This window comes from Ascaphus truei, chromosome 2 (assembly GCF_040206685.1).
Source record: "Ascaphus truei isolate aAscTru1 chromosome 2, aAscTru1.hap1, whole genome shotgun sequence".
NCBI classification, from domain to species: domain Eukaryota; kingdom Metazoa; phylum Chordata; class Amphibia; order Anura; family Ascaphidae; genus Ascaphus; species Ascaphus truei.
The window spans coordinates 67432182-67453877 of NC_134484.1; the positions used below are offsets into that span (position 1 = coordinate 67432182).

The window sequence follows — 21696 nt, forward strand, 5'->3', positions numbered from 1 at the left end:
CGGCGTTACCATGACAATGGGACGTTACGTGACGTAATGACGCTACGCGGTGTCCTGTTGCCTTGTTCACTGCAGTTGGAGGAGGAATTGAAGGAGAATGTGGGAGACGCCTCTGCCGCAGCACGCCGCCACCTGGAGATTGACCTGTAGCCTGGAGGTAAGTGCCCAGAGTCTCCGGGTCAAACCAGGAGAGGTGGCAACCGTGGTTACACATGTCATTTTTGCTATGGTTAGTCCTGGTCCCAGCACGCAGTGTTGTGGTTAATCCTTACAGGCCCTATTGGTTACACAGTTGTGCCTTTAATGTTGCATTTTAAAGGTCAGTGTATGGCACTGCCTTGCTTCTAGATGATGCTAGAAGGGTCACCTGACATGTTGTGACCATATTGCAACTATTAATCTGCCCAATACCTGGGGTGGGGTTATATTCCACACCCAGGGTATAAACGGTTGGGATCAGCCATTTTGTTTCAGACCCCAACTCCAATCAGGAAGATCCCTATAATATCAGGAGGACTCCAGGGGGTATCCAGGCTCTCCAAGCCTGTAAGGAGGACACTTTTGTTATTTTCATTGCTAGGGCAAGTTTCCCAGTGTGAGGCCGCGCATATAGTGCTGGCGACGCGACCGATGCCGTCGCCACCTCGATAGTTGTAATTTGGTTTTTAGCGACGGTTGCCAATGACGTCACCAAAGGGGGCGGGCTGCGGTCTCCGATTGGTTTAGAGCCAGTCACATGTGGCGACTGTCTCTAAATAATCAAATAGTCCCGGCTACCAAGTTTTTTTTGCCGCTCCGTCGCCCTTATTATAAGCGCTGGTGACGGAGTCAATGTATTTGTTTTCGAGCGACGTTGCGTCGCAAGGCACTATAAGCGCAGCCTAAGGGGGGCACTTATGGACTCTAAAGTAGTGAGTAGTTCCTCATCTCAGGGTTTCAAGAGAAAGTCCCGGAGGGGTCTGCTAGGAGTTTGAGGGTAATCCCCTGATCTGTCGTGGGTAGGGCGAGAGGCTCTAGAGGAGAGTGAGCCATTACCAATCTCAGAGCAAGAGGAACCTGGAGTCCCCAGTCCCAGAGTACTGAAAAACTATTGTCACCATTGTTGTGTATGTATATATCATATATTGTAGATTATTTAGTATAATAGGGTAGTGCTACGGATAGTTTATTTTCAATCTTTAAACAATAAATGGTTTTCTGTTTACTAAGTGGCCTTCATATGTTCGGATTTTTAAAATTACCAATAAACACAAAAACATATAATACGTTACAGCAGTAAAAATGAGATACAGTGTGGGACAAATTCTAAAACAATTTATTTAAAATAAGAGCTTGTACAATTTAATGCCATTACCTAATCGCGCATTTGGCCGAGTATGTAACAATCATGAAAAATCACAAGATCTACTGATAATAAATGCAATCAACATTTCAGATGTGGGTGTTGTGAAGCACTTTATTTCCAGAGAAATCGGTATCACACTGCAAAACAATGAGTTGCAGACACTTCTGGCAGAAAAGAATGTATATTTGCATGTCTATATACAATTCATATTTATTTCACAATGTAAATTATTAGTTCATTCACCTCATCCAGTACTGAATGGTTTAAGCTTGCTAATTTCTCAAAACATTTAAAAATACCCTTTCCCACTTTGTATAGCCCATATATACAGAGCCGGAACAACTGTCCTGGCCATTCTGGGGGCCCCGCATGGCCGATGCCAGAAGTTGGGTTCCACCAGAAGTGGGACTCGACTTCTGTGATCGTACGCCGGCTGGGCCCTCCTGTCACTGCCGGCTGGGCCCTCCTGTCACTGCCGGCTGGGCCCACCTGTCACTGTCTGCTGGGCCCTCCTGTCACTGCCGGCTGGGCCCTCCTGTCACTGCCTGCTGGGCCCTCCTGTCACTGCCTGCTGGGCCCTCCTGTCACTGCCTGCTGGGCCCTCCTGTCACTGCCTGCTGGGCCCTCCTGTCACTGCCTGCTGGGCCCTGCGTTCCAGCTGCCAGAGGTACAGATGGCCAGCGGTAACACACCTCCAACTCAACAATCCAAGGGGCTCATGTCAGAACTTTGTCCTGGGTCCCTTAAAAGATATATATATCATACATACATATGTATGTATGTAATGATCAACTCTACACACAAATAAAATACATTCATACAAAATGACAAAAAACACTCACCTACATTGACCCATTACCGCAGGAGTCCTAAACGTCCATTGTAGGAATACATGTGCTCTACTATCCCATTTATTTGCTCATTTGCTGCTGTTATTTGGTATTACTGTCATTAAGAATTCCTAAATGGCAGCCTAAATATTATATTATAGTTTAATAGTATAAATATGATAGTTTTCTTACAGTGGCAAGTATTGATGTAAATATGTGCACTTTGACGATGTAAGTTAAAGGCTGACACCCTTTAAATTGAATTCCTTGTCCTTTAAAAAAAAAAACAGAAAAACGTTTATTTAAAACATATTAACATTAATGACTGTTAAAAAAAAAAAGTACAACAGGGAGTCGTAAATCTCTACATTGCCACTTTTTGGTGATTTTTTTTACATAGTTCAGGCTCTTGGTATAATAGACATTAATGTCATTTCACATCATTTTTAGGTGATAGGAAGATACAATGTAAGTAAACTGTCTAGCAGCAGAGCCTCTTCTATTACTGCTGATACAGCTCTGCTAAAGAAACTCCATTTTAAACGGAAACTTTTATTTAACACCTGTTACCAAATGTTCCCTGACTGCAGCCCTGTAAAACCCTTGGGCAGTCGGTACGCTAGATGGAACATTGGATTGAGAGACGCAGAACATGGCGGCAACACAGAGGAAAACCAGGAAGTCTATTACTTAGCTCGATTTGTGTGTAAATATATATATATTAGTGTTGTTTTATATATATTAAACACACAAACGTGTTACCGTACAGAACATGAAAATATTCAGATTAAAGTTTTCACTTAGGTTGGGTGTATTCTGCCTTTAAAACAGTACAGCCAGGTACAGAGCTAAGTTTACTTACCCTGTTGGTTAGATACAGAGGTAGCTGATGTTATTTCACCCCTGATAGCATGTTCAGGCACGAATTGGCGCATTGCGGTTAGCAAATCATGTGATTTGGCAACTCGCGGCTGTATTGCAAATCACCCTACAACGCAAATTGACCGGTAAAACCTGTGATTTGCGGTAACGTCAAATCGCGTGATAACGGGTGAAATAACATCTGCTACATCTAGCAGCAATCCGCATAAAAAGAAAAATGCCTTTTTTCTTACCATTGCAAAGTCCGTTTGCTGCTGTTTTAAATTAAGTAGAAATAGCCGTGTTAGTCCAGGTGCGATAGTGCAGAGTAAAGGAGTACTTCAGTATTAGGTGGTACCTTTTTTTTATTTGGACTAAATTTATATTTTAAGACAACATTTTGAGAGTTCTCTCTCTTCCTCGGGTCAAGGAATTGCTTCAATTGTTAGCCCAAATAAAAAAAAGATATGACCTAATACGCATGTACTCATTTACTGCTATTAATAGTAACTCTGCCCCTTTTGATTCTGGCGATATAAGATGCTGAAAATGAATATAAATACTATATACTGTATATCATATAAGCATCGTATCACATGGATTTGAAGAAAAACAAGACACAATGTCATTTTGCTCTTTGATTTCTGTCGAGAACGTGTTATGTATTCACTGCTTATTGTCTCATTTTCTTTTGAGTTGACCTAATGGTCAAAGAACTTACCCACAGCCCAAACAAGTTATTAATGAGCAATCTTTTACTTTAGGCATGAAATCCACCGCAAATGTGTCCTTGTTCTGTTAAATGATAACATACAGTGTCCTACATTTAAAGGACTACATGAAAGTTAAGGGTAGTCAACTCCCAAGAGCTACCAACAGGTCAGGTTTTCAGGATATCCCTGCTTCAGCACAGGTGGCTCAATAAGGCTTAGTCTTGGACTGAGCCACTAGTGCTGAAGCAGGGATATCCGGAAAACCTGACCTGTTGGTAGCCCGAGGACTGGAGTTGGCTACCCCTGATGTAAGTTGTCTTAAAACAGCAGTCCACGCTGCTTGATTTTTTTCTTTCTTTTTTGGATGGAAGGGTATTAGAATTGTAATCACCTGATGATGGGGAGTCCGCTCGCTAGAGACCATCGGCGACTCACCGTCCTTCGGGAACCCCCCAACTTTCAAGATGCAGCTAATTGTATCCACAAATGGCCAGTGAAGGCTTGCTGCGCTGGTGGCTTTTAGAACACAGTAACTTAATCGGAAGATGATGTTCCAATTTCCTACCAGTGACCCCGCAGCCATATAAAAACTCAAATATCTCGGGACCTGGGTTTCCCAGGGAAAAGGTGGACCGCGGTTAAGTTAAATAAAAAAATTAGATAAGATAGGGATTGCTGCATTAAGTTGAAAGTAAATTCTTTTTGGTATATTCAAACTACCTCATTGAATATAGTCAAATGCGAGGATCACATTCTAATCATTTACAGTGATAGAAATTGCAACTTAATATATGCCACAGAAACTCAAATCATGGCCGACATTAACAAACCCTGTGCAGCTCAGATAGAATCATTTTATGATAAATTCACAACATACACAATACTTTAAACTAGTGATGTACCGGGTAGCCCAGGCCATATTTTCAGTATCCGGAAATTAGCTGGACCCAGCACCGAGTGCTGCCGTCCTGCTCTGCTCCCACAGTCCTCTTCCTCTCTCACCCCTCTCCTCCTCAATTACCCCCCTCCTCCGGGGCGGCAAGAGAAGACAGAGAGCAGCAGGAGCAGGGCAGCAGAGGAGGAAGACTTCAGGCGGGTGGTGGCAGAGGAGGAGGACATCAGGTGGGAACTAGCAGCAGAGGAGGAGTATGTTGGGTATTGGCAGCGGGAGAAGAGGTCAGAGGATCGCAAGAGCAGGGCGGCTGGGTCGGAGCGTGTTGTAGCCGCAGCAGACAGTGGAAGTCAGTGGACACTTCCCAGTCGGACGCGCTCCTCCCCGGACATCCTGCTCGGCTGCCCTGCTCCGCTCCAGCAATCCTCTGACCTCTTCTCTCACCACCTGACGTTTGCCTCCTCTGCCGCCTGATGTTATCCTCCTCTTCTTCCGTCACCGGACGTCATCCTCCGCTACCGCCCACCGCCGTCCTCCTCCGCTGCTGCTGTTGCCCTGAGCTTACCCGCCGTCTTCCGACGCCTCCCAAACTTACCCAGCCGGGTACCCAGGTACTCAGCTGCGTAATTTTTCTTTGCTTTTCCAGGTACCCGGTACAATGTATTTTTTAATACCCATTCCATCACTACTTTAAATCGTATTGCAGCAGCCGGAATACTGCTGGAAGCAACCAGTACATACAATGTTGCATTATACACTGCAATTCATTACACCTATTGGGTGAGGAGGTAGCCTTATATTGTGGATTCTGGATTAGGTTTTAGAAAACGTCTGCTCTTTCTTTTGGTTTAAACCGACCTCTCACACCTGGTGTATCTGCAGGTTTATATACCTGTAGCATCATTTTTTGATTTGTATTTAAAGAGTTGATGTCTTGATATTACAGGTCATGATCCATCCTAAGGCGATGCAACGTCGCGGCAAAACAAATGTATTGCCGCCATAGCGTGTGCTTATAGTAGAAGCAACGCGACAGAGCGACGGCTTGGTTGCGATCGCTGGAAGTCAAGTTAATTTGATTCTTCCAGCGACCGCAGCGTGACGTCACAGCGCTGTCGTCGGCACTATAAGCGTAGCCTAATACAGGAGTGGCCAACTCCAGTCCTCAAGTGCCACCAACAGGTCAAGTTTTGACGATATCCCAGCTCAGTCAAAGATAGCCACTGATTCAGCCATCTGTGCTGAAGCAGGGATATCCTTAAAACCTGACCTGTTGGTGGCCCTTGAGAACTGGAGTAGGCCACCCCTGCTGTAAAGGATATACAGTATGGAGAGTTCTAATATCAATGTTTCAAACACAGTATATGTAATGTTGTCTCTGCAATAGAGGTTTAAGCTGTGTACATTTGTCTACCATTTTCTGCTTCTATCAGCATTTCTGGTGCGATGGAAAAAGGTTAGTGGGTCCCTAACATAATCCTAGTAAGGGATAAGAACTTGCACCTTGACACAACAGAGAATCAGAGATCACAGACGGTCATCTATGTGATGTTCAGAAGATATCCACCTCTCCCAATTGACTTTGTAGATAAGGCACAACATTGCAGAGTAGTAGAGACACACAGGCTGTGACTACTTGCTGAAGTCTTGGCAATGTAACTTTGAGGTGATACGGAATAGGAGCTTGATGTATCTTGATGTAATATTCAACTCTTGCATAGCTTGTACATCCAAATTCTCCCAAAATATGCCACCTGTACAAAGGAGTCCATATCACTGACATGAAGAATTTGGACAAAGGGAAGAGGCTTTATTCTTCATTATTGGTTGCATCTAAAAAATAATATTAAACAGCAAGTTAAATCGTACCTGAAGTATTTCATTTTATCACAGGTTTAATACACCCACCTGATGCATGTTCTTCCCTCTTGCATACAGTATGCATTTTTTAATTAATACACTTAAATGTATGTACATGGAATTCAAGTGATTCAAAATCCATGGTTGTCTGTTAAATCCCATTTACACATCCAAAATTGATTCTGTGTCATTCAGTATCCATTTTGTTTCCCCAGACTCTATTCAGACTGAACTGAGAAATACTGTGTAATATAAGAAAAACACATTTAAGGGGAATAATTGATTTGTAGAAAAGTTAGAACAAGTGAATTGTTTATAGTACATTTTGGGTACAAGATGAAGACTGTCCAAGGCCAAGATAGGAGTATAGGGTTTGTGCCCTGACTTTTCCAAGGATTGTTTATTTGTATTATTGTTGTTTCATGCTACTGTATCAAGCCATGTATAGGTTACATGAATAGCTAGGATTTAGTGTATGAATCTGTTTTTAGAGTAGATACGTCAGAACATAAAGAATGAATGAACCAACAATACCATTGAGCAATCTAGAATGCTCCGTTCTCCATCCATAGTATGTTTTTATTGTAATTTAGCCTTACGATAAATAAATGAACTACTACGAGATCTATTTTTGGATATTTCATTTGATATTGAAAAAGAAGAAACGCCCGATTGACCTTCTTCATCTTCATCATCTTTGATCAATCTTTCGTATTATTTTGAATGTACTCCTACTGTCTCCGTGCATTTGGTGCAAGTCTCTCATGGAATTTACATAGAGGCAAGATTAGTAACATCTAAAACACGAGTGGTAGAATACTTTTATAGAAAATAATGTGACGTGAATCCCTTTTTATAGTCTATTGTTTTTGTGTTCTCCCACTGATGTGTCTGTTCATTTCTTGTTGATAATGTAGCGACGCATAATCATCCTTATTCTTAGGGTTTGTAACGTTTCACCTGCATAAAGTCCTGTGTTCAGGGCCGTCTTAACGTATGGGCACGCTGGGCAGTTGCCCGGGGGCCGCACAGCATAGGGGGGCCCCACGCGCCCGGCCCATGCATGCCCACCAATACTCTCCCCCCGCCCGGCACCCTGGCTCCGCTCGCTCTCCGCCCGCCCGGCACCCCGGCTCGCGTCACAGCCGCTTGCAGCCTAGCAGTGCAGCACTTCCGGTGCCTGCTGCTGCTAGTGGGCGCGTGGGAGGCTGGGAGCGACAGTGTGGGCAGGGCCCCGTGCACTGCTTTGCCCGGGGTCCCCTAATGTTGTTAAGATGGCCCTGCCTGTGTTGGGGCATTTTCACATGATCTGATAGATCACATTAGAAAAATGACAGCAAAAGGAGTCCAGGATTTTGTAGCCTTGATGTGTTTGTGGTGTTACTATTATGTTTGTACGTGTGCGTTAGCAGGGGAATGTGGCACAAGGAGCTACTCACAATGAGTTGACCCAGGTTGGGTGGTCACCCCCAATTCAATTATAATTATTAAATGATAAAATGTTGCACATGCATTTGGGTTTGTGTATCTCTGTGCATCATTGTTAACCTGAGCTAGGCAACAGAAGAATGATAATGAAAGATCCGCTCATTATCTCTCCTACAACTTTTTGTGTCACCTGAATGATAATGAAGTGGCCGTTCACTCTCCTATCAACATACCGATTTCTGTTTCTGCAGCATCCAGAGAGTGTCCTGTTTCTTCCTCCTTTGTTTCTGCCCCCTCACTTGCTATCTCTTCCTGCATCTCAGCTTCCACCGCGTCTCTAATCTCACCTGGACACAGTCACCATGGAGATATAATTAGAATGGTTAGGAGTATGCACAGCACTGCAGGACCGATGATGAGCTACGTGACAACACGCTCTATACTAAGTGACGTAAACATCCACTCAAACATACTTTGCTTCTAGAAACCACCTCAAACAAATGAACGTCACGAACAGACATAAGGCTCTATGCGCAGGAGTGGGCAACATGATATATACATCAAGGTTCTTCTGCCCCTAAAATAGCGGCATATAATCTATTAAGATATAACCTCTCCCTATAACTCCTATTACCCCATATAACAGCTTCCTAAACACATCCCTCTCCTGATCTCTACCCCCCTCTGTGCTGGTCTCTCTCCCCTCTCTCTCTCTGTGCTGATCTCTCCCCCTCTTTCTCTCTGATAATGTCTCCCCTTCTCTCTATCTCTGTGCTGATCTCTCTCCCCCCACTCACTCTGTGCTGATCTCTTCCCCACTCTCTGTGCTGATCTCTCTCACTGCCCCTCTTTCTCACTGTTCCTCTCTCTCTCTCTCACGGTTCTCCTCGACCCTCTGTCTCTCTATTCTCCTCCTCTCTCTCACTGTTCTCTCTCCTCTCTCTCACTGATCTCCCCCTATCTCTCTCTCAATTAAGCCCGATCTCTCTCACTGTTCTCCCCCCATCTCTCTCACTGTCCTCCCCACTCTCTCCCCCACCTCACCACTCACTATCCCTGTCATTTCCCACTCAGCATCTATTCCTGCTCCTGTATGCTCAAGTTACAGGATGAAAGGAGGAAGGTACTGGGTAGAGAGGATGTTGGGGGCATGTGTATCATTTCTTGATACATATGTTACAATTGTTTTGCCCCAAAATTACACCACTTTTGCCTTGATATATAGCACCCATAGAAATTGACTGCAGATACGAACCACTGGGACAATAAAGTCTGCCCATTATCCTTTTTGCTGTGAAGCCTCAAACCCAATTAGATCATTTGCTTTTTTATATTTTGAATATACTTTTATTTATACCAAACCGTATTTAATTATTTCTCTATATTAGCCCCCACCACCTATGTTGGGAAGATAATCCATGAATCCACTACTCCTTCTGTGAAGGATATATTCCTCACATTTCCCCTAGATTCCAGCCAGAGCACAGGGTGTATGACCTCTTGTTCTAGCACTGCTCTTTCTTTCAAGAATATGTTTCATTTAGTCATCTGTGCACTATAAATACCATGTGTAAAACAGTCTCTAAAAAGGAGCAATGATAAATATCTGTGCTCAAAACACGGTATATGTGACCAAATAACAAGAAAATATATATCTGGATAGTCTGAGACACATTTTATCCTGAAACAGGCTAAATAAAGATTGTACAGAAAACCTTCCAGAGAATGTTGTTACTTTGGAAGCATTAAAAAGCTTAGGAAAAACTCATAAAATACTTACACTGGTGTCAGTCACTCATTTTTAATCCATTCAACACAACACTACCATTAGTTCACGTGTATCCATATTGAGGCCACCCCATAAAATAATGAAATTGAAAAAGGGTAATAAAAAGTAGTAAAAAATCCACAGGTTTTATATGTTCCTATCTCATTTAAGGGGAAAATGCAAAGTCAAGAACAAAAAAAAAAAAGATAACATTTTATAAACGGTTTCTCATGAAAAGAAATGCGGGGTAAAGATAAAAGATAATGCTATTAAATGTCTAATTCCTGTTACAAGAGAATTGTGGGCTTTCAGAATCACTCAAGTCCTTTCTTCAACCTGCCTGAAGAAATGACCTGAGTGGTTCTAATACTGTATCTGCAAGGTTACCTTCAAAAGGCCTGAAGAAGGGCACTGTGTGGTTCTGAAAGCGTGCCATTTTAGAGACCTCAGTTAGCCATTCATGGTATAACGTTTTTTTCTTCTGTTTTTATTACAGGAGATTTTTTTCTGTCTAATGTATGGGCTACCACAGTAGCATCCTATATTTGGGATGGTGAATTCGATCACAATAAGAGTTTCATAAATGCAGTAGGAAGATGTGCACGTGTCAATGTTGTAAAAGATGTTGTCACGGTAACTTATGACAAGATATAACAAACACCAAATATCTGGGTTGAACTGAACGAGGCTTAGATATAATAAAATATATTTATTCCTTAAAAAGGTGAACACAGCAATATAGTACAATTAACAGGCAAGAAGGTAACACTTCCTTAGGGTTGGGGAATGGAGAAGTATCAGCTAGCAATTCTCCAGCAATCCGGTGACATTCAAGGTGAAATCAGAAGAACAACAAGAACTGTAGGGTTGACACAGTTTATATACCTTTGTAACCCTATTCTTAACATTGAACAGACTATTGGTGAACAATTATCTGTATCCAATCCCTAACGTGGAAACACAGTTTAACCCATGCCCCCCAGCTAGTTAGCCCATGCGTACTTGGACTCCGAGGATCTTATTTCTGTAGCCCCATAATTAAATCAGGGGCGACGACCAGTCTACCAGATGAAGTATCTGGCAGGATCTTCATTGTTTGAAGGTGTAGATATAACACTTACAAACCAATCCAGTCAGAGTCTTTTGATCAGTACTTGGTTCCTAGACTTTGGGCCGCCCCCCTGACCATTTGCATTCCTTTGTGTGAAGGAATCTGCGCGGGTTTTTATCCCCGCCTTGGAATACAATATTAAAGTTAAAAAACAGACATATTAAAATATCCGGTTCCGTTAGGTCCAGCAGGTCCAAACTTTCCAGATCTTACTGCCGAAACTGGGACATCATATGATCCAAGTTTCAGCCTGCTGCGACCTTCAGAACCGGAGATACACAAATACCACTTAAACCGTTTCATACTTTAACACAAAATTCTCCGCTGTAAAATAAATCAGTTTGTCACTAAATCCCCATTGTGGTGCAGACACTGACATTATAATGAAACTTGTGAACAGGGGGAACATACATTTTCCTGACGTGACAAGGTGTAAGCCACATTCCTGGACCGCAGTCCAGTTATCCCCTTGCCTCCCTGGTGAGGTCAGGGGGTGGCCATATGGGGTGCAACCCCTTTAATACCAGAACAACCCCCTCTCCCTCTACACCTCCCCTTCTTAATGGGTGACCTGTGGCCCACTGGCACCCTTACCGAACTCAGTCTCAGAGGGATAGTCCTGACATGAAAGTCCATCAGCATTGCTGTTTTCACTACCCTTTTTGTGCTGAATAGTAAACTCAAACTCTTGCAAGGCCAAGCTCCACCTTAGCAACTTGGTATTCTCCCCTGATGCCCTCTGCAGCCAACTCAGGGGGTTGTGGTCTGTGAGGACCGTGAAAGCCCTTCCATACACATAGGGCTGGAGTTTTTTGAGTGCCCACACAATGGCCAAGCACTCTTTCTCAATGGTGGCATAGGCCACTTCTCTGGGGAGTAGTTTTCGGCTGAGGTACACCACAGGGTGCTCTCTACCGTCGTCCCCCTCTTGGCTCAACACAGCCCCAATGCTATAGTCCGAGGCATCAGTCTGTATAAGGAAATGTTTGGTATAGTCCGGGACAGCCAGTATGGGGGCCCCAGCAAGCGCAGTTTTCAGTGCCTGGAAAGCAGTTTCACAGGCAGGAGTCCAGGCGATAAGCACAGGCAGTTGCTTCTTAGTCAAATCAGCTGGGGGTTTGGCCACGGCGCTGTACTGTGGGACAAACTTCCTATAGTACCCTGCGGTGCCCAAAAATGCCATGACCTGTTTCTTGGTTTTTGGAACAGGCCACTGATCTATGGCTTCTACCTTGGCTGGCTCTGGTTTGAGGTGCCCTCCACCCACCCTGTGCCCTAAGTACAGGACCTCTGCCATCCCTACCATACACTTAGTGGGTTTCAAGGTAAGCCCAGCCTCCCTGATCCTATCCAGCACCGCAGCTACATGTCCTAAGTGGGAGTCCCAGGAATTACTGAAGATAGCGATGTCATCTAAGTAAGCCCTGGCATAGCTATGCATCCCTTCCAGTAACCTATTGACCAGGCTTTGGAAGGTAGCCGGGGCATTCTTCATCCCAAATGGCATCACCAAAAACTCATAGAGGCCACTTGGAGTGATGAATGCTGACTTCTCCCTAGCCTCCAGGGTCAAGGGAATTTGCCAATAGCCTTTGCTCAAATCCATAGTGGTCAGATACTTTGCCCCCCGCGAGTTCATCCAGTAACTCATCCATGCGGGGCATGGGGTAGGCATCTGACACCGTCCCAGCGTTGAGCAAGCGGTAGTCCACACAAAACCAGATGGTCTTGTCCTTCTTAGGGACTACAACTACCGGGCTTGCCCAAGGACTCTGGGACGGAGTAATTACCCCTAGGGTCAGCATCTCCTCTATCTCCCTTTCCATACTGGTCTTGACCTCTGCTGACACCCTATAAGCGTGCTTATGCAGAGGCTGCAGATCCCCTGTGTGCACTGGGTGTTTTGTGAGATGTGTGGTCCCTGGCATGTCAGTGAAGAGGGCCTTAAATTTAGCTAGCATGTCCCTGGCTTCCTCCTGCCTAGCACTCAACTGTGCCCCTATCTCTACCTGCTCCACAGTGTTTCCCTGCCTAGCCTCTCCAAGGAGATCAGGCAGAGCATTGCTCACCAGATCCTCCAGCAGTGGGCTACAAATGGCCAGCACTGCTCCCATACTCGGTGCCCTGTATTCCTTCAGCATAGTAACGTGATATGTCTTATGCCTCTCAGGCTCTACCTGTACAACGTAGTTGTAGTCATTCACCTTTTGGATGACCGGGTACGGTCCCGACCAGGCAGCCATCAACTTGTTCTCCCGAGTGGGTTTGAGAACAAGCACCTGCTGTCCTGGGATGAATTCCCTGCTACGGGCATTCCGGTCATACCATTGCTTTTGCTTGGTCTGAGCGGCCCTGAGGTGGTCCTGGGCCACCCCCATGAGCATCTCTAACCGGTCTCGGAGATCTACTACATACTGGATCACTTAAGCATCAGTAGCAGTAGCCTCCCCTTCAAATCCCTCATGGAATAGATCCAGAGGTCCACGTACCCTGCGGCCATATAGTAGCTCGAAGGGGGAGAAGCCTGTAGATTCCTGCGGTACCTCTCGGTAGGCAAACAGCAAGTGCTGTAAATTAACCTCCCAGTCTTTCCCCTCCGCCTCTATAAAGGTCCGAAGCATCTGCTTCAGGGTACCGTTAAACCTCTCACATAATCCGTTTGTCTGGGGATGGTAAGGGGTAGTGCGCCGGTGCTGTACACCGCATGCATCCCAGAGACAATGTAACAGTTCACTCATGAACTGCGACCCCTGATCGGTTAGGATCTCACTAGGGAAACCTACCCTAGAAAAAATGTTCAGCAAAGCTGCTGCCCCTGTCTTGGCATCTATGGTGTCAAGCGTTACCGCCTCAGGGTACCGGGTGGCAAAATCCACCACCGTGAGGATGTAGCGCTTCCCTGACATGCTAGGAATCATAAGGGGTCCTACAAGATCCATTGCTACTTTCTGGAAGGGTTCCCCTATTATCGGTAGGGGTTTCAGGGGTGCCTTCACACGGTCGCCCGCCTTACCCACTTGCTGGCAGGCATCACAAGAGCGGCAGAAATTGCCCACATCTCGAGATGCCCCCGGCCAGTAGTAACGCTGTAATAACTGGGCTCGCGTACTGTTGACCCCCTGATGTCCCGCTAACGGAATAGAGAGCTACCCGTGACAGTTGCTGTCGGTACCCCTGGGGCCCTACTAGCTGTCGCTTACCGGTCAATCCCTCCTCTATCCCTTGGTTCCCTTCTTCTCTATACAGGAGTCCCTTATACCATAGGCAGTGCTCAGTGCCTTCCCCTGCCTGAGATTCGGACGCCCGAAGTCTCACGCCGGCCAGGGTAGGGTCTGTCTTCACTGCCTCCCTAAACTGGGCTTCTAATTCTGGCCACCCCCCAGTCATGTCATTGTCCGGAGAATGGGGAAGCGTGAGGGGAAACAGTAAGTCAGTCTGTGGTTGCAACTGATCCTGGCTTACCTGCCCGGGCTCCTCTGCGCCCTCCGCTAACGTTGGTCCCAAAGGCTGGGGGACTGGCGCCGCCACCATTGCCGCTGTCTGGCTCCGGGTAACCGCCGCCACTGCAGCGGGTTTGGGCACTCGGTCGTAGGTGCTGGTCATCGGACCCAGATTGTTGCCAAGAAGAACTTCAGCATCCAAACCGGGTAAAAACCCCACCTCCCGCACACCCTGGCCCTCCCCCCAATCCAAAAAGATTCTGGCCACTTGCAGGAAACGTGGCTCTCCGTCGGCCACAATGATCTGTATCCCAGGGCCTGGGAGTAATTCCTCTGGCCGGACCATATCAGGTCGGACCAGGGTCACTGCAGCTCATGAATCTATCAAGCCAACTGCTTGCCGGTCACCGACTGTGTCTGGGGTGAGATGTCTGCTCCGGCCGTCCGTCTGCTGCAGGTCCGCGCTGAGATGTCCTCCGCTCCTGGCTGTAGGCACCGATGAAACCGGGACAGGTGTGGCATGGGACGTCTCGCTGGGAGTTGGTTCCATGCCCGGTTCGGAGTCTTTGGTTGAAGCCACCCGCACGCGGGCTACCGGCTTCGCAGCTGGGATGCATTGCCCCTGATGGGGTCCGCCGGAACGCAGGGGTTCCGGGCAATCTGGTCTGATGTGAGCACGGTGGTTGCAGTTGTAGCACCGGCGCTCGTGCCGGAGCTCCCCCGCCTTCGGTGGACTGCTGCCCGCAGGCGGCCTCTGAGTCTATTGGGGGGTATTGGCAGACAGTTTTTGGCCGGGGCCGCCGCCACCGCCGCCTTGGCTACTGCTTTGGCGGGCATCAGGGCTCGGCTAGCCACATAGTCGTTTGCAAGCCTCGCCGCCTCCTGGTAAGTCTTGGGCTTCTTGTCGTACACCCAAGCCCTCACTGCCGGCGGGCACTGCTGCATGAGCTGCTCCTGAAAGATGAGGTCCAGCAGGCGTTGGTAAGTCCGTGCCTCATAGCCCTCCACCCAGCATATCCCGTACAAAGCCATGTGGGTCACGTAGGTAACATAGGACTCCAGTGGCTGCCTCTCTTCCTGCCGGAATTTACCCCGGTAGGCTTCAGGGGTAAAACCGTATTGAAACAATAACAGTTCTTTCAGATGTTCATAGTCATCAGCATACTCATCTGGAAGCGCCATCATCGTCTGCTTAGCCAAGCCGGACAGTAAGGGGTCCAAACGTGCAACCCTATGCTGGGGAAGCACTTTGTACCGCCGACACTGTGTCTCAAAGTTCTTTAGAAAACTGTCGATCTGATCAGTACCTTCCACGGACTTGGTGAGACTGTGCTGATCCAGTTTGAGTTCATCTTTGTTGGGTTGGACAGGGCAATAAGCGGGTCTGTTCACTGCCATAGTGATAAACTTCAGCCGCTCCTCCGGTGTCCCTCTGTCACCCCATGCAGTAATCAGTGCCAACATTTCAGGGGTGAACGGACTGGTAGCCACAGCAACCAGTACTCTTCCTGTTGCACTGCTCCCGGGAGGTGCACTCGTTCCCTCCCCGAGATTCCGCCGCCCGGCACTGGGTTCCTTCCCTGATCTCCGGGTGGCTGTATAAGGGCAAGCTGAGCCGTATCCTGAGGCTCTGCAAGCCGGGCTTCATAGTCACCAATTGCGTCAACCATGTCTGGGACCTCCTGGTTCTCATAGGGCAGTCCATATTCACGGCACTTGTCTTTTAGCTGAGCTCGAGTCCTCATGTTGGATGAGCCTTCAGCCTCGCTCATGTTTCACGATCGCAGCAGTGAGGTGGTGTTACAACTTGTGTTAACTGTTGCACTACTGTGTGTTCAATATCTTTAGTCCCAGGAACTTGCAATTCCCTTCGAGTTCCCGCTATATTACAGGGTCCCGCAGTTTACTGTAATACAGGTTCAGTTCAATCCCGCCGCTGCCACCAGTTAATTATATGCTTGTCACGGTAACTTATGACAAGATATAACAAACACCAAATATCTGGGTTGAACTGAACGAGGCTTAGATATAATAAAATATATTTATTCTTTAAAAAGGTGAACACAGCAATATAGTACAATTAACAGGCAAGAAGGTAACACTTACTTAGGGTTGGGGAATGGAGAAGTATCAGCTAGCAATTCTACAGCAATCCGGTGACATTCAAGGTGAAATCAGAAGAACAACAAGAACTGTAGGGTTGACACAGTTTATATACCTTTGTAACCCTATTCTTAACATTGAATACAGACTATTGGTGAACAATTATCTGTATCCAATCCCTAACGTGGAAACACAGTTTAACCCATGCCCCCCAGCTAGTTAGCCCATGCGTACTTAGACTCTGGGGGTCTTATTTCTGTAGCCCCATAATTAAATCAGGGGCGACGACCAGTCTACCAGATGAAGTATCTGGCAGGTTCTTCATTGTTTGTAGGTGTAGATATAACACTTACAAACCACTCCAGTTTGATGCTTCTCCACCCTCAGGTAAACAGTCAGAGTCTTTTGATCAGTACTTGGTTCCTAGACTTTGGGTCGCCCCCCTGACCATTTGCATTCCTTTGTGTTTTGGAATCTGCGCGGGTTTTTATCCCCGCCTTGGAATACAATATTAAAGTTAAAACACAGACATATTAAAATATCCGGTTCCGTTAGGTCCAGCAGGTCCAAACTTTCCAGATCTTACTGCCGAAACTGGGACATCATATGATCCAAGTTTCAGCCTGCTGCGACCTTCAGAACCGGAGATACACAAATACCACCTAAACCATTTCATACTTTAACACAAAATTCTCCGCTGCAAAAAAAATCACAGTTTGTCACTAAATCCCCATTGTGGTGCAGACACTGACATTATAATGAAACATGGGAACAGGGGGAACATACACTGGCGACACACTTTATTCGTGCTCGGCTAGTCCCACGAATTCGGGTATACCCGGGTGTATTGAGGTTTGTGACTGTTTTCTGCCCGAGTGCATTGAGGTATTTTCCAGGCAGGGATTGAAGCATTTTATTCCCGCTGGCTGCAATACTGCACAGTATATATATATATATATATACTGCATTACAATTCATGAATTTATGCCATCTGGTAGACACGGAAGCATTGCAGCCTATTAAATCCTAATCATTATCATTTAACAGATCAGCCGCCCGTCAGCCAGGCATGAACCCAGGCTGGGAAGGCAAATGCAACGGGGCTTGTCAGAGGTGAGGAGCGGCGCATTCCAGGTATCTGCCAGGTACATACTGGGTATTTGCTCGAATAAAGTGTGTCGGTGCAGTACATTTTCCTGACATGACAAGGTGTAAGCCACATTCCTGGACCGCAGTCCAGTTAACCGCTTGCCTCCCTGGTGAGGTCAGGGGGTGGCCATATGGGGTGCAACCCCTTTAATACCGGGACAACCCCCCTCTCACTCTACAGATGTGTTGCGTGGATGAGCCCGAACCTGCCGGTCCTCAACCAGATAAAAACAAGAATCTGGTATTCTCTTAAAATGGAAAAACTTACTGGGATTCTGAGAGATTCCTGCTCGAAATTCCAGAAAGTATGGCAGCCATGGCTGATTTATGAGAGTCTCAACACGCAGGGACACTCCCCCCATAAACCAGTCCAATAACCTACAATAATGACCCACTCCACTTTCTGCTCACCCAAGGAGACAGCTAACCAAATAAGTATAAGGGTATAAGGTACAGAGGGTTATGAATGTATTTGAAATGTGTGTGTGTGTGTGTGTGTGTGTGTGTGTGTGTGTGTGTATATATATATATATATATATATATATATATATATATATATATATATTTACTTACTTGTGCCAGCGCTCATTCATTGTGTATTTTTTTTTATGTAATATTTGCTCATCTGGAATGTTGCCCCATTACCCCCCCCCCCTCCCCCCCTCCTCTGATTTCTATTGCCCCCCCCCCCACCCACAATTTTGGAAACTCAATAAAAAAATGTAAGTATAAAAAAAAGACAATGGCTGCATGTGAGTCTTTAGAGTTGTAATTATGTGTTTCACCTGCTTAGAAGAGCAACATTCCAAAATGTATTAAGAAGTACACTTTGCTGTTTTAGAGTAATACATCTACCAGTAAGTTTTAGAGTAATTTACCAGTAAGCTTAAATAAGAAATAGAGAATAGGGAGTGTGTGCTGTACCATTAAACTATGCACTGTTTCCTAATATCTTTCTTTTTTTTTACTGTAAAAAGGCTCTGTAGTGGATGGGTTTCATCTTGCCATTGAAGTAGGTAAATTTAGTTTGACTTTCCAGTGTCAATCCCTTGTGACTTTGAGCAAGCCATGTTGCCATTTTTTCTGTACACAAGCCATCAAAAAAAATATTCTAGGAGGGTGTAAGTGTTGGGACCTTTGTTTGTATTCTATATACACAAGAGAAATGCATTGGTATTGTTATAATACGCAGAAAAGCCCACCACACTCAGAAATGATAAACTATTTTGCTGCTGGAGGGCAAACAGCAAAATTGTAACAAAGGTATCCATTCCCTTCTAGTAGCAAAGGTTTAAAAACATATATTTGTATTTTCTTAAGACATTTTAGATGTACTTTTCTCGCAGGTTTTAAAAAAAACATTTTTTCAAGCCTCTCTCTTATTTAGTGCCTTTCCATGTATTAAAAAAAAATCCTTGAAGGTTACCTTCAACCAACGCACTGTCTTCATGAGGGTTTACTTCTGTGCTATTCTTTGCATCTTCTGATTCTTCACCATCTGCTGGTCCACAACTGGTATCACAACCTTCTGATGCTGGCAGCAGGCTGTCTGATGCTTCTAATTCTACTGCTTCTATGGCTTTAACTTCTTCCTCCACTGGTGGAATTGGTGTAGTCCCATTTGCTGGCACTTCATTCTCTGTGATTGGTATTAATTTGGTCTGGTCTGGGATAGTCTCAACATCATCAACAATTTGGTCACTTACATCTGAAGAATCTGAAATGATAAGAAAACAGAAAGCAACTATGATAATGTCAAGCAAGACCCTTTATACAGCAAGGTTTGTGCTAGTCCAGAAGTAGAAGCAAGAGATAGGAGTGTTAAATTATAATGTGCTGTGTTATAAATGACATACAGAACCCTAATAAGCTCATATTGAACCCCCAAAATAACCACTATATATATGTGTATAGGTGTCAAAGAGGAGTGCTACTAAGCATGGCAATATATATTTAAAACCAGAAACAGAACATGAAACACAGACACTGCACCTTCCACACCCATGGGAACCTGCATACAGTTTGATTGTGACAAATCTAATACAGAGTGCTTTTCCTGGTAATGTACAGGTTAATAAGAGCTTCAATCAGACTTAGAACTATGCAATTAATTTTGACAGATTTATTATAAATCATTCTTCCTGGTAATGTACAGGTTATTAAGAATTTATTTTAGTGTTAGGACCCTTGAGATGTGGTCTGCCTTGGAGGGGCTCAAGGGCTTACAACACTTTGGCCAAAGGGTTAAACTAAAAGACCATTTTATTCAAACGATATCTGTATATATATATATCTGTATATATATATATATATATATACAGCTAAATCCCGTTATAACGCGCCTCGCTATACCGCGATTCGGTTATAACGCGGTTTTCCCGTGGCTCCCGTTTTTAAAAAAACTGCACACACTGCACACACTCACTGCACACACACTGCTCATTGCTCACACTGCACACACACTGCTCATTGCACACACTGACACACTGCACACACACTGCACACTGCACACACACTGCTCATTGCTCACACACTGCACACTGCACACACACTGCTCATTGCTCACACTGCACACACTGACACACTGCTCATTGCTCACACTGCACACACACTGCTCATTGCTCACACTGCACACACTGACACACTGCTCATTGCTCACACTGCACACACTGACACACTGCTCATTGCTCACACTGCACACACACTGCACACACTGACACACTGCTCATTGCTCACTGCACACACTGCACACTGCACACACTGCTCACACTGACACACACTGCACATTGCTCACACTGCACACTGCACACACACTGCTCATTGCTCACACTGCACACACTGCTCATTGCTCACACTGCTCACACTGACACACACTGCTCACACTGACACACACTTCTCATTGCTCACACTGCACACACACTGCTCACACTGACACACACTGCACACACACTGCACACACTCACTGCACACAGCCCTCACAATACACTCACATGTCAGCAGCCCACCCCCCCCTCACATGTCAGCAGCTAACCCCCCCCCCCTCACATGTCAGCAGCCCACACCCCCCCCTCACATGTCAGCAGCCCACCCCCCCTCACATGTCAGCAGCCCACCCCCCCTCACATGTCAGCAGCCCACCCCCCCTCACATGTCAGCAGCCCACCCCCCCCCCTCACATGTCAGCAGCCCACCCCCCCCCCCTCACATGTCAGCAGCCCCCCCCCCTCACATGTCAGCAGCCCACACCCCCCCCTCACATGTCAGCAGCCCACACCCCCCCCTCACATGTCAGCAGCCCACACCCCCCCCTCCCTCTTGCAGCAGCAGCAGCAGCTGCAGCAGCAGCAGCAGCAGCAGATCTGGCTGGGAGGACACAGACACACGTTGCCACGCATCGCAAAACCAGGAGGCTGGGAGGAAGAGGGAGGGGGGCTGAGAGGGAGGGGGGCTGGGAGGGAGAGGGAGGGGGGCAGGTTTCTGTTTTGGGGTCACCCCTGTGCCCTGGCTGGGAGTGAGGGGGGCAGGTCTCTATGGGGGATCCCCCCTCCCTGTGAGGGGCAGATGAGGCTGGACAGAGGCAGCCCCGTCCACTCCCAGAATGCTTTGCTTCTAGCAGCATCTGGCTCCGGTCCCAGCTTTCCTCCTGGGGGCTCCGTCTCCATTTTGCAGCCTCTGCAGCGTTGTACTTGTGACCGTGAGTACAACGTGCGGCTGACATGTAACCCACCCTCCTGCACCCAGAGAGGGGCACTGCCCTGCGGGGCATACCTCGGGGGTGGGGGGGGAGGGGGTGGGGGGGAGTTGAGAGGGAGGGAGGGAGCTGAGAGGGAGAGGGAGGAGGGATGAATCGCCGCCATTTTTTTTAAACTTTTTTTTTATTTATTTATTTAATTAATTAACTCCCTCCCTCCCGATCAGGCGCGCAGCGGCCATTTAAAAAAAAAAAAATTAGCGCGACCCCGTTACTAACGCGGTGGTCTCGGGGTGGACCCCGAGGACCGCGTTATAACGGGGTTTAGCTGTATATATATATATATATATATATATATATATATATATATATATATATATATATATATATATATATATAGGCACTGTACCGTGTATCTGTGTTAATGGATGTAGCACTGAGCTCTGTCTGTGTTTCATGTTCTGTCTCTGGTTTTAAGTGTTATAAAGGACATCACAAATCAAAC

General features: G+C 46.2%; 1 protein-coding gene across 2 annotated transcripts in view; it reads right to left on the minus strand.

Annotated features, from left to right (window-relative positions):
- Positions 1-1292: 1292 nt before the first annotated feature.
- ERICH5 (glutamate rich 5) overlaps positions 1293-21696 on the minus strand; it is a 45499-nt gene continuing 25095 nt past the window's right edge. For both annotated transcript variants that reach the window (XM_075582664.1, XM_075582665.1), the window contains exons 2-4: positions 18927-19217; positions 8163-8276; positions 1293-6474 (exon numbers count right to left, since the gene is read on the minus strand). In XM_075582664.1, coding sequence (XP_075438779.1) covers positions 6452-6474; positions 8163-8276; positions 18927-19217 — 428 coding nt within the window. In that variant the 3' untranslated portion in view covers positions 1293-6451. The remainder of the gene's footprint in view (positions 6475-8162; positions 8277-18926; positions 19218-21696) is intronic.